Source organism: Chrysochloris asiatica, unplaced genomic scaffold, assembly GCF_000296735.1.
Source record: "Chrysochloris asiatica unplaced genomic scaffold, ChrAsi1.0 scaffold00023, whole genome shotgun sequence".
NCBI classification, from domain to species: domain Eukaryota; kingdom Metazoa; phylum Chordata; class Mammalia; order Afrosoricida; family Chrysochloridae; genus Chrysochloris; species Chrysochloris asiatica.
In genome coordinates this window covers 16,881,813-16,898,217 of record NW_006408541.1, presented here as the reverse complement: position 1 = coordinate 16,898,217, position 16,405 = coordinate 16,881,813, and the positions used below count along the sequence as shown (strand labels likewise).

General features: G+C 47.8%; 1 protein-coding gene across 3 annotated transcripts in view; it reads right to left on the bottom strand.

Moving 5' to 3' along the window:
• Positions 1-11,207: 11,207 nt before the first annotated feature.
• SLC13A3 (solute carrier family 13 (sodium-dependent dicarboxylate transporter), member 3) overlaps positions 11,208-16,405 on the bottom strand; it is a 136,058-nt gene continuing 130,860 nt past the window's right edge. For all 3 annotated transcript variants that reach the window (XM_006839221.1, XM_006839223.1, XM_006839222.1), the window contains 3 exons: positions 14,575-14,736; positions 13,124-13,261; positions 11,208-11,387 (listed from right to left, as the gene is read on the bottom strand). In XM_006839221.1, the coding sequence (XP_006839284.1) occupies positions 11,208-11,387; positions 13,124-13,261; positions 14,575-14,736 (480 nt within the window). The remainder of the gene's footprint in view (positions 11,388-13,123; positions 13,262-14,574; positions 14,737-16,405) is intronic.

Sequence of the window (16,405 nt, the reverse complement as noted above, 5' to 3'; positions counted from 1 at the left end):
GGCCTGTGTGTATCAGAATAGATTCATTGGGTTTTCAGTGACTTTTTTTTTGTTTTTTTTTCCCTTTCTATAAGTAGATGACTTTTTTTCCAGGGTGCCTCTATGTGAACTTAAACTACCACCCTTTCATTTGCAGCCAAACTCCTTAACCATTTGTACTCCCAGGGGGTTCAGAAGGCCTGTCCTGAGTTCCCTGCCCTGTAGGCCCTTGGACCCAGTGGGAAAAGCACTAGCTAGGAGGCATTCCATGTTCCCTGTCACTTTTCCCTTATAAGGACTTGTTGGCTGGGCCACTTACTCAGGTCCAAAGGGGCGTGTCCTGTGTCTAGATAGGGGAAGTGACATTCTTATAGTCACACCATTAAATGTGACACCTGCAACCAGAGCCCTCCTAGGACCTAAGGCCTTCCTAAATCATGAGTCCCTCAGGGAGGTCAGGCCTCCTGAGCCACCCAGTCTGCAGAGTGAGCCACACAACATGGACCTGGACCAGGAGCCCAACCTCGCCACCTACAGCAATAGTAAGGAACAAAGGAAGCCTGCTAGGACTTGGGCAAGGTGGAACTGTAGAAACCTTCGAAAAGAGCAGCTTCCACTCAGCTCCAGTGAAGGGATGAAAGTATATGGAAATAGGCCCCAGAGTTGGCCAAGTTTCTTCTTTCCAAAGATGCCAGTCATCCTGGTTTTTAAGCTTTTAAAGACAGCAACTAATGCTGTTTTTAAAAAAATATGTAAGACTACTGTGCAGGTTAATTTCCATCGGTGGGTTTGCAAGCTCTACAGGAGACCTCAACAAGGTTGATGCAGGGAGCTGTGTGTCTGGGCTGGAGGCAGCAGATCTGCACTTAAATGCCCGCTCTGCTGCTTAAGTGCTGTGTGACCTTGGGTAAGACACTGTAGTTCTCTGAATTTGTATGTCCTCTGCTGCAATGAGAGGACTACCGACACTCTTTTTGTGGACTCAGGGGTGCACTGAAATAATGTGCGTAGCCCCAGTAATCTTAGTAGACTCTGACTCATAGCATGTGTGTCAGAGTAGAATTGTGCTCCACAAGGGCTTTCAGCAGCAAACAAGAGACTTCAGACTCCAACTTTAATCCAGATCACCACCTCTACTCATCTCCAAATGACTGTTGACAAGTGAGAATGAGTCATCTTCCAGAAGTAGATTGCCAGACCTTTCTTTCGTGGTGCCAAGCGTGTTAACTGTTTGTACCACCCAGTGCCCAGAAACAGCATATCCAGGTCATGCTCTCGCCCTCTGACCTGGCTAATTACTGTGCCTGAGTGAGCTCAGGCTGCTCAACCCTGATGGACAGACCTCTGGGATGCCCACTGGGCCACACTGTGGTCTGGGTCCATGGTATGGGAAACCCTAGGCACAGTGCTGGCCAGAGGGCAGTGGTCCTGGGTGATGCCCACCTCTTAGAGTCTGCCCAGTTTCTGCTGTGACGCTAGGGAGCTGGCTGGTTAAGGGCCAGGCCAGTCATCTCCCGAAAGCCTCTCTGGATGTGAGATTTAGGAGTGTGGAAACATGTGATCCTTGAAGCAAAGGACAGAGCTAGTTTTGACTTTTCTCCACCCTCGTAGGCAGTCACCTCTGCTTCATCAAGCTGGTCTAACCCCCAAGGCCCACACATCTGGCAGGCCTTCTGAATCATCATAAGCAGAATCTGCCAGCTCTTGCCAGCAGAGCTGCCAAGGAAGATTTTTGAGTGGAGGATTCAAGCCATAAGAAAGAGGAAGAGGAAGTGGTGAGCAGGGTTGGATTACCCCAGATCCAACAGTGCCTTCTAACCAATCTGCAGTGCACAATTTCACCTGTCCCCACCTTGTCAATGATGTAGTGAAACCCACGTGAAATTGCTCTGTACTCCTGGTGTGGCGCTGTGGGTTAATGTGCCAGAATGCAAAGCCGTTTGAACTGCAGGGTTGGTGGTTCAAGCTCACTTAGCTGCTCCTTGGAAACCCTATAGAGGGTCGTTATGGGTCAGAACTGACTCAATGGCACTTCACAACAACAATAAAAAAGTAAGCATAATTAAGCCTGTGCGAACCTTGCTCATGCAAGCCCGTGCATACTGTACTTACTGTGGTAAGCCCTCAGAGCTGCCTGCAAGTCTGGTCTGGAATCAGAATCAGAGATCCATGGAATATTGAACCCAAACCACACCACTGCCATCAAGTTGATTCGAACTCACGACGGCCCTAAAGGACAGAGTATAACTGCGCCTTAGGGTTTCTGAGACTGGAAATCTTTACAGAAGCAGACCACCTCAGCTTTCTCCTTTGGAGTAGCTGGTGGGCTTGAACCACTGACTTTTTGGTTAGCAGCCCGATGCTTAACCCACTGCACCTCCATGGCCCCTTTCCATGGAATATGAGAGCTGTTGCACTTCATGGTGTATGGATATATGATGTTGCCATTGTCCAGTTGGTTTGAGAGTGCAGAGAGGCAGCTAAAATCTTAACAGATAAATCAATGCTATTTATGCAATATAAACAGGACAAGAGCCAGAGCAGTAACTCACAATTTTCAACAAGTGAAATCCAGTTGAATAGAATATTTATTCAGGAGCACTGGTAGCTTAGTGGTTACGAGTCTGGCTGCTAACCTCAAGGTCAGCAGTTCAAAACTACCAGCCATTCCGTAGGAGAAAGATGAGGCTTTCTGCTCCTGTAAAGATTTATAGCCTCGGAAACCCTCAACAGGGTCACTATGAGTCAGAACCAACTCCACGGCACACAACCACCACCACCACCATATGCCCCAAATCTTATAAATATAAAAATTATTCATGGGACTATTTTGCATTCAATGTTATGTCCTAAATCTTTACAATCTGGTGTGCATTTTGCATTGATAACTCGTCTCAGTTCAGGCCATCCACATTTCGGTATTCAACAGTCACGCCTGGCTAGCAAGTGGCTACCATATTGGACAGAACAGATACACACCATTCCCATCTTTCTAGGAAGGTCAGCACGCCTAGGTCATTAGGGCTGTTGTTGGTGGTGTTGTTAAGTACCATTGAGTTGGTTCAGACTTATAGTATGAATCGGGCTGCGAACCACAAGGTCAGCAGTTCGAAACTACCAGCTGTTACGCAGGAGAAAGATGAGGCGTTCTTCTCCCGTAAAGATTTAACAGCCTCAGAAACCTTGAACAGGGTCACTATGAGTTGGAAGTGACTCCACGGCACACAGCCAGCCATAGTGACCCTGTAGAGGGTTTCTGAGGAGCAGCTGGTGGGTTTGAACTGCCAACCTTTTGGTCAGTACTCCAGTGCTTATCCTACACCACCACACCAGCCATTAGAACTCATGAACACTGAAGTTGAAATAAACCTTTCAGATCACTCAGCTCTGAAGCCATAAATTTAAATGCTTTCAGGAGCCATCAAGGTGACAGGGTCAAATGAAGAATGTCAATGTAAGACACTAAGGAGTGGTGGGAACTGCAGAAACATCAGGCTTCAACTTAAGTCCCTACCCCTGACACAGCTCAGTCCCAAGCAGGTGTTTCAATACGTTATTTTTTCAAGCGAATCCAGACATCCACAGTTTGTGCATGTGATAGATCCTGAATTTTAAAGATTAGCAACTAATCTTTCATTTAAAACTTAGACTAGTCCTCTCCTCTCTGGGTCAGGGTTCTAAGTCTCCTCTTGTCATTTCCCTGCCCTCTGGCCGTACATTTGTAACCAGTCCTTTATTAAAGTCCCCTCCTGTCCCCAAATTACCTAGTCTGTTTGCTTTCTATGTCCTGTTGAGACCCCTACTATATGCTCTCATTTCTCCGATGGGAAAACCAAAGTCCAAAACAGTAAAAAGACCGGCTCAAGTTTCTACACGTGTGTTAGGGGTTGAGTGGGGAGTTCATTGAGGGGTACTGAACTCCTCCTTTGGTGATTTTTAGTTCATCTTTTTGTTGTTGCTTCTTCTATCATTACCACCCCTATTCCACTTGACTGTAATCTGTGGGATGCAGGTCCTGGAATAGGCAGGTCTGCCCCATCATTCTATGTACTTGTAATCTATCACCTCTGTTGTTGTTGTTAAATGCCTTGGAGTCGGTTCCAACTCATAGCGACCCTGGATTGAGTTTCCAAGGAGTAGTTGGAGGGTTTGAACCACCAACCTTGAGGTTAACAGTCCAGTGCTTATCCTATAGCCTCACACTGGGGCATGTTGTCATATTTTCCATGGTGGTAGTGTGCCGTGGAGTCAGTTCTGACTCACAGTGACCAAGTATAGGGTTTCAGAGGCTATAAATCTTTACAGGAGAAGAAAGCGTCACCTTTTTCCACGGAGTGGCTGGTAGGTTCAAACTGCTGACATTGCAGCTAGCAGCTCAATGCATAATCCTCTATGCTACCAGGGTTCCTTACCATAACATACTGCCACTGTATTTTATCTAATGTTCCTCCAGTGATGCTCAAAAAGCAGTGGTACAGATATCTTCCTACATGGACTCCGTGGGGACCTGTGAGATAATTGGATCATTGGGAATGTTGTTGTTAAGTGCCGTTGAGTCGGAATAGAGATAATGAATTCCCCTACTTATGCCAAAAGGAGTCCTGGTGGCATAGTGGGTTAAGCATTGGGTTACTAACCCCAAGGTCAGTGGTTCAAACCCACCATCTGCTCCTCAGGAGAACAATGAGACTGTCTGTTCCCATAAAGATTTATAGTCTACCCCTCTTCCAAGACTAAGACTCAAGGGGAATACACGAGCAGACATGTGCTCTGACTGGTGACCGCATTGGTCACCAATAAGGGGAAGTGAGGGAAAAACAGCAATGAAGCTGTGAGCTAAGCCCTACAACATTCAATAGACTCCTGTGAACCCAGGTGGAGACCTGGTTGGCCAGCAGTATGGCAAGACCTGGGGACTCCTGGGCCCAGAGTCAGTGACATAGCCACAGAGGACTAGAGTGGAGAGTGAAGCGTCCAACTGATAAGAAGAGAGGGCATATGCACAAGAACACCCACACTTGCAGATAATACCCACTTGACTTGGCTTCAATGGCTGGATGATCAGAGTTCAACTAGAAGAAGAAAGGAGAGGAAAAAAAGAGTAATCTGATACAATTTGATGAACTTGATTTACACCTATGGATGCAGTTGCTCAAAAGTGGGAATAAATCTTTATAGTAAGGATCATTCCCACCCCCTCCATACACAGGGTAGACAGGGATGGGCAACTTGGACATTGGCTACCCAAAACGTATGTGTGTGTGTGTGGGTGGAGGCTACAAAGGCAGGAAGTGACTGGCTTACAAGCTTTCAAGAGGGAGCCTAGATCCAGAGGGTGCAGAGGAAGGTAGAATTTCCACTGAGTAGCATCCAATCTGTCCGAGCAGAGCTCATGAAAGGAGATGGGGATAGGACTCTTGTGGTACAATAGTGAATAATTGCTATCAGAACTGACTGTGAGTGTTGTAAATGTAAAGATAGACATTTTGTAGCAAAAGAAGGGGAGTGGTTGACTGTACACTTCCGGAGCAGAGGTCCCTGGGGCCATCAAGGGAGAAGAGTGGAGAGCGAGACCCTATTCAGAGAAGCAGTGATGCCTGAGATGGAGGCAGAGAGGATGACATGGAGAGATGGAGTGGCTGGGAACTCTAGACCCAGAGAGGGAAAGGGGCTGTGTGCTGATGACCGAGGGGCAGGCTTGAGGGGTATACCCTTTGGTTGTTTGATGATGTATGGAGGGGATTGTAATCATGGCAATGAAATGATTAGGATGAATGTAAAGCTAATATTCTCTCATGTAAACTATCACATCATTCACAATAAAAACTTAAAAAAAAAAGATTTATAGTCTAGGAAGCTCTATATAGGGGTGGACTCAGTGGTGTTATTGTTTGTAAATTATGTGCAAGCAAGCTATAGCCTTCCGGTCACTGTTTACAGTCTGTCTTCTCACATCTCACGGTGACTCAGCATCCATTTTCCCCGATTTGCCAGTCTGGTTAGAGTATTGATGAATGTTGTTTCAATTTGTATTTCCCTATTACACATGGGTTTGAGCATGCTTTATAAGCTTGTTGGTCACTTAACTGCCCCTCTGCTTTCAGAGGGGCATATTTATCTCTTCTGCTCATTTTTCTATTGACGTTTATGACAGTTGGCGACCAAGGAGGGCAGCCAACCATCCGTCCCTCCCTGCACATGTACGCTGAGCCTCCCATCAAGAGTGGAGTCTTTCTCCTTCCCCTGGAACCAGGCCAACCCTGTGACTTGCTTTGACCAATAGAATGTGGCAGAATGGATACTTCCTGCACTTCAAAGCCCAGACCTTCGGGGGGCCTTGCCAATTCTGCTTTCTTCCTGGTGTGGCAATGTAGGATAAGCACTTGACCTCTAGGTTGATTTGAAAAACAAGGTTCAAACTCATCAGCTGTTCCTTGGAAACCCTATAGAGGGTCACTATGAGTCGGAACTGACTCCAAGACACTAAAACAGCAACAACAGAAGCTTACTGCCCATGAGATGTCCAGTCTAAGCTCTGGTAGAGGCCATGTAAAGATAGGGTCAGTAAACTCCCAGCTGACTGACCTGGCCACCCCACCCACCCACTGCCATTGTGTTGATTCCAATTCATAGCGACCTTATAGGACAGGCTTGAACTGCTACCTGAAGTTTTCAAGACTGTAAATCTTCATGGGAGCAGACAGCCTCATTGTTCTGTGGAGCAGCTGGTGGATTTGAACTGCCAACCTTGCTGTTAGCAGCCTACTCTTAATCCATTCCCCCAGCATTCCTCCACACCATGTAGGGTACAAGTCCTACAGAACTCAGGCCAAATTCAGAAATGTGAGCAAATGAATTGTGGTTTGGGAGTTGGTTTGTCATGCAACCACAGATAACTAAAGCAGGCTTTGCTTTTTGTCCTTTCTGATTTCCTGGTGCTCGTGGTCCACCTTACACATGAGTCCCTCGTGTGTTTCCAGTGACTCTTCATCTCTCCTCCCACAAAGCGATAAGCTCATCTGTAAGGGACCCGGCCCCTGCCCACAGGTTCCCTCTTTCCAAGAATAGCGGCCACCTTTCAGCATCAGGCAGAACAGCATCCATACAAGGATTCCCTCGGAGGGTGCTAGGAGCCCAATGCTTTCTATGGCAGGAGATGTGCTCAGGAGAGGGGTCTTGTGACCAGCCACAGGTGGGTGACTGACTTTAAACCCCCACAAAGGTCCAGGTCGCATGCGCAGCCTTCTGCCCCCAGAGACCATCTCTCCTGACTTGGACCTCCAGACCTTGGCACTTGCAACTCCTTGACCTGGAATGTTCTCCACACAGACCTCACACTGCCCACTCCTTCAGTGCTTAACCTAGTGCCACCTCCTCAGAGAGGCCCTCCCTGACCACACGACTAGAATAGCCTCTGACTCAGTTAATTACATTGACCAGTCTCGGTTTCATCGTAGTCTGCTGTTATCTTATGCATCTGTCTACTTGCCTACTGTCTGTTTTCTTTGTGTCACAAGCTTCACAGTGAACCAGCACATAAAAAACAAAACAACACACACACACACACTTGCCATTAAGTCAATTCTGACTCACAGTGACCCCATGTGTATCAGAGGAGAATTGTGCTCCATAGAGTTCAGTGGCTCTGATCTTTTTTCGGAAGCACTTCTGGGTAGATTCAAACTTTCAACTCTTCAATTAATAGCTCAGTGCCTAACCATTTGTGGGGCTCTGAACCAGCACATAACAGGTTCTAAATAAGTATTTGTTGAATGAATAGATAAAAGAATGAGTGGTTGAAGAAATGAACCAAACCAACCCCAGGTTAGAGGGTGAGATTGCTTTCTTGTAAATGTTGGTGTTGATTTATTTATCAAATGTTTATTGAGCACCTACTATGTGCCAGAAACTGGTCTAGGTAATGAAGTGACGTAAGTGAATCCAATAAAGTTTATACTCTCATAAGTTTATGCTCTAGAGCAAGAGAAAGACAAGAAGTGAGAAAATGAAAACCACACAGTGTCAGGGCTAAGTACGAAGAGGAAAACTAGAGCAGAGTTAGTTAAGGGCTGGAGAGAAATGAGGAAGATCTTTTAAACAGGAAGCTTCTCCCGGAAGATGCCATTTGGGCAGAGACCTAACAGAGGGGAGGAGTTGAGCCAGGAGAGGGGGCAGAGTGCTCCAGGCAGAGGAAACAGCTCATGCGAAAGGCCCTGAGGCAGAAGTGTCTGGGTGGGTGGGTGACTGGAGTAGAGTGAGGGAGAGGTGACAGAGAGGTCAATTCTGTGAATCCCCAGCCCACAAATTTTGGACTTTGAAGTTCTTACACAACCCATTTGTGGGCTCTTGGGTTGATTCCCACTCATGTTGTTGTTGTTGTTAGGTGCCATCAAGTCGGTTCTAAATCACAGCAACCCATACACAACAGAATGAAACACTGCTGGGCCCCCGTCCTCCTAACTGTTGCTTTGTTGAAACCGATTGTTGCTGTCACTGGGTTACTCCATCTCATGGAGGGATTTCCTCTTGTTAGCGGATCCTCCACTTTACCAAGCATGATGGGCCTTCTTCAACACTGGTCCCCTCATGATAACTTGTTCAAAGTCTTGCCATCCTTGCGTCCAAAGGACATTCTGGCTGTACCTAAAATGACAGAGTAGAACTGTCCTGTAGGATTTTCTAAGATGTAATCTTTATGGTGGAGACCTGGTGTGGCGCAGTGAGTTAATGTGCCAGACTGTAAAGCCGTTTGAACTGCAAGGTTGGCAGTTCAAGCTCACAGGCTTCTCCTCAGAAACCCTATACAGCGTCGCTATGGGTCGGAATCGACTCAATGGCGCTTAACAACAATCTTTATGACAGTAGATTGCCAGATCTTTTCTTCCGTGAAACAACCGGTGGGTTCGAAAGGACGACTTTTCAGTTTGCAGCTGAGTGCTTAACCACTATCCCCACAGGATTCCTTCCCTTATGTCTGGAAAGCACACACACCCAGGCCCAGTGTGATTCACAGTTTTATTTACCAGCCTTTTTCAATCAGAAGAATTTGAAATCACAATTCATTTGGTTGCAGTCCCCATGGTTTTCCACAGGAAGTTCCTTCCCCGTACTGTCCCACAAAGCCCACCCCATCCCACTCCTTGGGCTGTGACTGGGTTTCAATACAGAAGTGCTTTTGGGAAGGAGACTTCATTCACCTGACTCAAGGTCCTCTCTTCTCTCACCTCACCCCTGTGTGCTTTGCCCAGAATGGGTGCTGTTTTCTTGTCCCCTGGTGTAGGAGGGCATTTGAGGGGTTTGGGTCCCTTGGCGGTTGGCTTTTGTGAGGCTGAGCTAATACTAGCCCATTCATTCAGTAGACACCGGCCAAGTGTCTTGTGGACGGGTTGTTGCTGGATATCTTTGAGTCTTTCCAACTTAAGGAGTCCTGGTGTAGTGCGGTGAGCTAATGCATCAGACTGCAAAGCCGTTTGAACTGCGAAGTCAGTGGTTCAAGCTCACCAGTGGCTCCTTAGAAACCCTATACAGGGTGGCTATGGGTTGGAATCAACTCGACGGCACTTAACAACGACAACACAGGACAGAGTAGAACTGCCCTGTAGTTTTTCCAGACTGTGATCTTTATGGGAGCAGATCGCAAGGTCTTTTCTCCCATGGAGTGGTTGGTGAGTTCAAACCTCAGACCTTTCACTTAGCAGCTAAGGACTCAACCAGTCCCACTAGGCCTCCTCCTTCTGGGCCTAGTACTGCACGATCCATTGGGAACTAAATCCTCCAGCCCTCAGTGTTCCCATCCATAGAAAGGGATTGCAACATTTCCCCTGCTGGAGACCTTGATAAGGCTCTGATTTATCTTCTGATTTTCCTCATGTCTCTGAACAATGTGGCCATTGTTAGTCAAACATATTTACCATTTGGGCTGGGGATGGGGAAGAAGAGTCCAGCTGTAGGAGCAGGAAGTAGTGGTCACATTCAAGAAGGCTCAGGCTGGAGAGGCTGAGGGTCAACCACCAGAGGGGGGGTGCCCAGCTTGACGGGACCGACCCCAGAGTTATTACCAAACGGAATCAGGTTGAACAGAAAACTCCTAAGACATGATAGAAAAGTCAGCTGGTGTTTATAGGACTGGGGTGCTCCAGGGCCCAGAGAGGCCGCCAAGAGTCTTTGCGCGGTCCCTATACTCAGGAAGTTGTCCTGTGTTCCTCCACAGCCCCCATGTCCCCGTCTCCAGGGATGGAAAACCTTCTCTGGTACACAAGAGGTACCATCAAACAGAGCACCTACTGTTGTTAATGTGCCTCTCAGAAGAAAGTTCTTCCTCAAAGCAAGAGCTTCTCTTCAGAGTACGGGTTCTGTCCCCACAAAATATGTGTTGCATATCTTGGCCTCTATGCCTCTAGTTATAATCCCATTTGGGAACATGGATTTTCTTTGTGATCTTAATTAGGCACGATTAGTGTAAAGTGTCTTCTAAGCCACTCTCTTTTGAGATAGAAAAGTGATTAAACAAGTGAACAGAGTCGAGATTGGGCAGACAAATGCCAAACCACATGAAGATCACCAAAGAGCAGAAAGTCAGAAAAGACAAAGACCTTCCTCCAGAGCTGACAGGGAAAAAACAAATCTTCCTCGAGAGCTGGAACTCTGCACTCAGACTTCTAGCCTCTGAAACTGTGACAGAATCAATTTTTGTTTGTTTAAGCCACCTGCTTGTGGTATTTCTGTTATTGTTGTTGTTGTGAAGTGCCTTCGAGTCGATCTCGACCCATAGCGACCCTGTGTAGGGTTTCCAAGGAGCAGCTGGTGACCTTGACCTGCCAACCTTGCAGTTCAAACGGCTTTGCAGTCTGGCGCATTAACCTACTCCTATTTTCTGTCATAGCAGCACTAAAAAACTAAGAGACATTGAAAACAGTTAGCTGGGGAGAGTGTTTACAGGGGGATGGGAAACCATCCCGGTGGGACAGTTCTGTTGTACCTTAGTCACATAACAGCTCAGAGAGATAAAAGAGGTTGTTTCTCCAGCAGCAGATCTGGGAGATATCTAGGCTCTGAAATGCACGAGGGAGAAAGAGGTGTCTTAGAAAATGACCCTATAGGCCTGAGTGGACCACTGGAGGTGACCCTTGCATTCTGTATATGGATCACAGAAAAAAAAATTGCTTGATGGTCAAGCAACTCCTTAGCAGCGGGTTTTGGTGACAGCCCTCTGGGAGTGCTGTGGGGACTCAGAGGGTCCGAAGTGTGTCGTTGATCAAGGTGGGTGGCAGTGCCGTTGTGCCGTTGGCTAAGTGGATGTTAGCCCAGTCTGGGAAGGTGCCCAGCTGGAAGATGGTCTGTGCCCACGTATTTATGGCCAAGTTGAGTAGCAAGACGCCCATCAAGTTCATCAGGAATCCTGTCCGCACCTGAAATGAAGCCCAGACTGAGACTGGCTGCCCTATGCCCATTATACAGATGGGGACAATCAGGGCTCAGAGACAGGAAGTCATTCACCCAAGACCTCACAGCTGGGAAGGGACAGAGCCACGACACAAATGTAGCTCAGTGCATGCCCATGACCCTTTAAACTTGACACTACCCTGGTCTTTATAATCACTTCATAAGCATGTGAAGGCTGGAAAATAAAAAAGGGCTTCAGAAGATTCGGTGCCTTCAAATCACAGGGCTGGCAAAGGGTATTGAATAGACTGTGGGCTGCCACAAGGCTGAAGAAATCACTCTTAGAAAAAAGATAGCCAGGAGCAAGGATACGAGACTTCAGCTCACGACTCTGGACATATCATCAGGGAAGGCCTCCACTATACACGGACATCATGGTCGGTAAAGCAGAGGGTCAGGAAAACCCACTGAGATGGGTCAATACATGGCCACAACAGTGGACTCAAACATGTCAACAAACATGGGCACACAGCGGGGCTGGGCAGCATTTTCCTTCTGTTATCCATGACTTACTGTGAGTCAGAACTGACTCAATGCCAGCTCACAACAACGAGGCTGTCCTCGAGGACTGGCAGGCACCGTGCAGCATTTGTCATAGGTTGTGTCACTTAACCCTCACCCTACCACTGCCCTGGGGTTGAGTCCAACTCAGAGCAACCCGATAGGAGAGAGTAGAAGTGCCCCACACAGTTTCCAACGCTGTAATTTTGCAGAAGCACACGGCTACATCTCTCTCCCTCAGAGTGGCTGGTGCATTTGAAATGTCAACCTTTAGGTTAGCAGCCAAGTGCTTTAACCACTGTGACACCAAGAATCCAATAACCCCCATTCTAGGGGTCTTCAAGTCTCCAGCAACTTTACAGGATTCGATAAGGATCAGTCAGAATTGGTAATGGAAAGCTGAAGGAAGTTTTCCAGGGTCCCAGGAGCCTGGCATGCAATGTCTGCTTGGTCCACATTATTGTTGTTAGGGGCCATCCAGTCAATTTTGACTCACAGTGGCCCTGAATAAGAGACTGTTGTTGTTGTTGTTATGTGCCGTGGAGTCGGTTCTGACTCATACTGACCTACTTGTACAGGGTTTCTGAGGCTGTAAATCTTTAAGGGAGCAGAAAGCCTCATCTTGCTCCCGTGGAACAGCTGGTAGTTTCGAACTGCTGACCCTGAGGTTCGCAGCCCAATTCGTAACCACTACGCTACCAGAACTCCTTGAAAAAGAGACTAGAACGTGCCATATATTTTTCTAGCCTGCAATTTTTACTGGGCAGATCGTCAGGACTTTTCTCCTGTGGAGCATCTGGGTGTGTTCTTGGTTTCTAGCCAAGCACTTAACCCTTCTATCAACAGAGCTCCATTAGTCACTTTGATTGGCACCTAAAGCATTGGACTGTGAATCACAAGGTCGATGGTTCAAGTCCACTAGCCACTCCAAGGGAGAAAAGCTGAGGCATTCTGCTCCCGCAAAGATTTCCAGCCTCAGAAACCCTATATAGGGTCAGTATGAGTTGGAACGGACACTATGGAACTTGACAACAAAGTGTTCTCCCAGAGAAAAAGTACGCTCAGGACCAGCAAGGCAGGAGACTCTGAAACGTCTGTCTCTCTGTGTCCTATATCTTTCTACTCCTCAACCATCTCTCATCAGGTCCCACCAGGAGCCCACATCCTCTCTAGGCCACCACCAGCAAACGCCTAGACTCACCATGTCTTTGACCAGTAAGTGTCCAGAGGAGAAGGCGATTGAGTTGGGGGGCGTTGAGACTGGAAGCATGAAGGCGTAGGAACAGCTGACCGTGCCGGGGATCATCACATACAGTGGGTTCACTCGCAAGCGGAGGGCCTGGGCACAGAGGGTACCAGAGAGACTTAGAAAGAGATTCATAAATATAGAGAAACCACAAGAGATAGACTTGAAAAAGAGTGACACACAGTCACAGAGTAAGAGATGACACAGAACAGAGGTTGGAGGAGTAACCGAGAGAGCCATCGAGACCAATTTAGACAGAGAGGAAAGCAGCCCCGAATAGAGACCCATCAGAAAAGCTCATTCCTGGGGCCACACTGCCATTTCTTCAGGGAGGATAGGTTGGGTGGTTAATCTAGAACACTTTCCTGGAGTGCAGGGTCCTGGCCATGCAGTTTCTGATCAGTAATCTATGGTGAGTTTTCAAACTCTGTTTTGTGCCCCAAACCCACATGAGGTTTGTTAATGTATGGGCAGATTGCAGGGCTCCACTCCGGCACCCACACCTGGGATGGGACCAGGGTGTTTGCATATCATCTAGTCCCAGGTGATGCTGCTGGTGGGGGCGGGGGTGGGGGGAAGTTTGGGGTAAAGTTCAGAGCTGTTTGTTGCTTAATGGTTTGCTAGCTTTTGCCTGGAACCATGTAGGGCTGGTGTCTTAGAACAGTGGTTCTCAACCCGGGGTGATTTGCACCCCCAGGGGACAATTGGTAATGACTGGGGGGCATTCTTGGTTGTTTCAGCTGGGGGCGAAGTGCTACTGGCATCCAGGGACGCCTACAACCCAGGGGCCAGACTCTCCGCAGTTATCCAGCCTAGAAACCTTGCTAGAGAGGGAGGCTAGAGTTTTGCCACAGGAGTCCTGGTGGTACGATGGGTTAAGCATTGGGCTGCTAACTGAAAAGCTGGTGGTTCAAACCCACCACCTGTTCCAAGGGAGAAAGATGAGGCTGTCTGCATTCATAAAGATGTACATTTTCAGCCTCAGAAGCTCTAGGGAGTGTTCTACTGTTCTCCAGGGTCACGATAGTCAAAATCAACTGGGCAACAATGGGTTAAGAGCTTTGCCTGCCACTGGGATTCTTCCTCTGGTTGTTTAGTTTCCTTTTCCTCTTAATCCACATTGGTAAGGTACATTTTCCTAGAAAACTCTCCATATTGTCACAAGCTTCTGTTCACTGCACACTGATTTCATGGACTCAAGAAAACAATTATTCTAAGCATTTCTTGAAGGGGAAATAATCTTTCTTAATAGTCACGCTGTTGTTCTGACCTTTCCATGCGTCATGGCAAGTGTGGCCCCACGTGGGGTTCCCTGTAGCAGGGGAGATAGGTCTCAATGGGTGATGGGGAGAGAAGCGGTCCTCCTCCTGCTGCCAGTCCCTCCCCTGCCTCCCCAAGACCCTCACCAGCTCTGCCAGGACAGGCAGGAAGATGATGGTGGCGGCTGTGTTGCTGGCAAACTCGGTGAAGAATGCGATGACCACAGTAATGAGCAGCACAGCCAGCATGGGGGGCACCTTCTCCAGGGGGTGCATCTGCTGGCCAATCCACACAGACAATCCTGACTCCTGCGGGACAGGAGGGACAAGGGGTGTCTCATCTCTCTTCACTCATCCCACCAGCCCCCCACAGAGAGCCGAGCAGGCCCCGGAGAGAGGACTAGGAGTCATCGTGAGGATGGCAACTATTCCCCTTCATGGATGAAGACAGGTTTTCAGAGAGGGTGAGTGACCTGCCCAAGGTCAAACAGCAGAAAAGCCAGGCTTGATTTCAGCTTCCCTGCTTATTGGATTGCCCTCTACTTACAACTCTACAGGGTTTAATTATCCCTAACCATAACTCCTTGTGGAAATCAAGGCGGTTCTTGTTGCTAAGTGCTGTCGAGTCAGTTCCGACTCATAGTGACTCTCTATAGGGTTTCCGAGGAGCCCTGGCGAGTCTGAACTGCCAACCTTTTAGTCAAGTGCTTATCTTACAGTGCCACACTAATGCTATTGAATCCTGTTGGCACACAACTACAATGGGTCTCCTATATGCCCATTGTTGTTGTTGTTGTTGTGTGCCGTTGACTCTGTTCTGACTCATAGTGACCGTGTACAGGATTTCCAAGGAGCAGCTGGTGGGATTGAACCGCCGACCTTGTGGTTAGCAGTCCACTGCTGATTCTACAGCACCACACCAGGAGTCCTATATGCCTCTGGGCCCCAAATAATAACACTTTGGCTCTGTGGGAGAGGGGAATGAGGCCCTCCTTGTGAATTTTCTCATCCCTCTAACTGGTTGTTGTTGTTAAGTGTTGTCGAGTCAGTTCCAACTCATTGTGACCCTGTATAGGATTTCTGAGGAGTGGCTGATGAGTTTGAACCACCGACCTTGCAGTTCAAGCCAACCCGCGGTCCAGTGCTTATCCTATAGAGCCACATCAGGACTCAACAGCATTAGTAATGAATATTATATACAAATAATGGTGTTGATGTTTTTATGATCAATAACCATAATTAGGGAGTCTTGGTGTGGGGCTGTAGCATAAGCACTGGACTACTAACCACAAAGTTGGAGGTTCAAGCTCACCAGCTGCTCATTTGAAACCCTATGTAGGGTCACTATGGGTGGGAACCAACTCGATGGCATGTACCAACAACAACAACAGTCTTACTATTGGAGTCCTGGTGTGGCGCTGTGGGTTAATGCACTGGGCTGCAAAGGCGCTTTGAACCACAAGGTCGGCAGTTCAGGTTCACCAGGTGCTCCTCAGAAACCCTACACAGGATCGCTATGGGTCGGAACTGACTCGACGGCACTTAATAACGACAGTCTTACTATGGACTCCTTCCACAAGGTAGATAGGCTCCTCCCTACTTTAGAGAGGGGAGCCCCTGTGTTGTGCAAATGATTATTGAACTAATTGAAAGGCTGGAAGTTCAAGACCACCCAGAAATGACTCAGAAGAAACACCAGAAGAGCTACTGTTGAGGAATCTGCCTTTGAAAACCCCACATAGCAGTTCTGCTCTGACACACATGGGGTCAGCACGACTTGGAACAGACTCCCCAGCACTGGTTTTCATTTTTCAGATGAGGAACCCGGGCCAGGAAGGTTGCTGTGATTTGTCCAAGGTCATCCAAAGTAGTGACTGAACCATAGTTGACACTTGTTGTTGTCAGGTGCCATCGAGTCAGAACCGACTCATAGCGACCCCATGCACAACAGAACGAAACAATGTCCGATCCTGGGCCA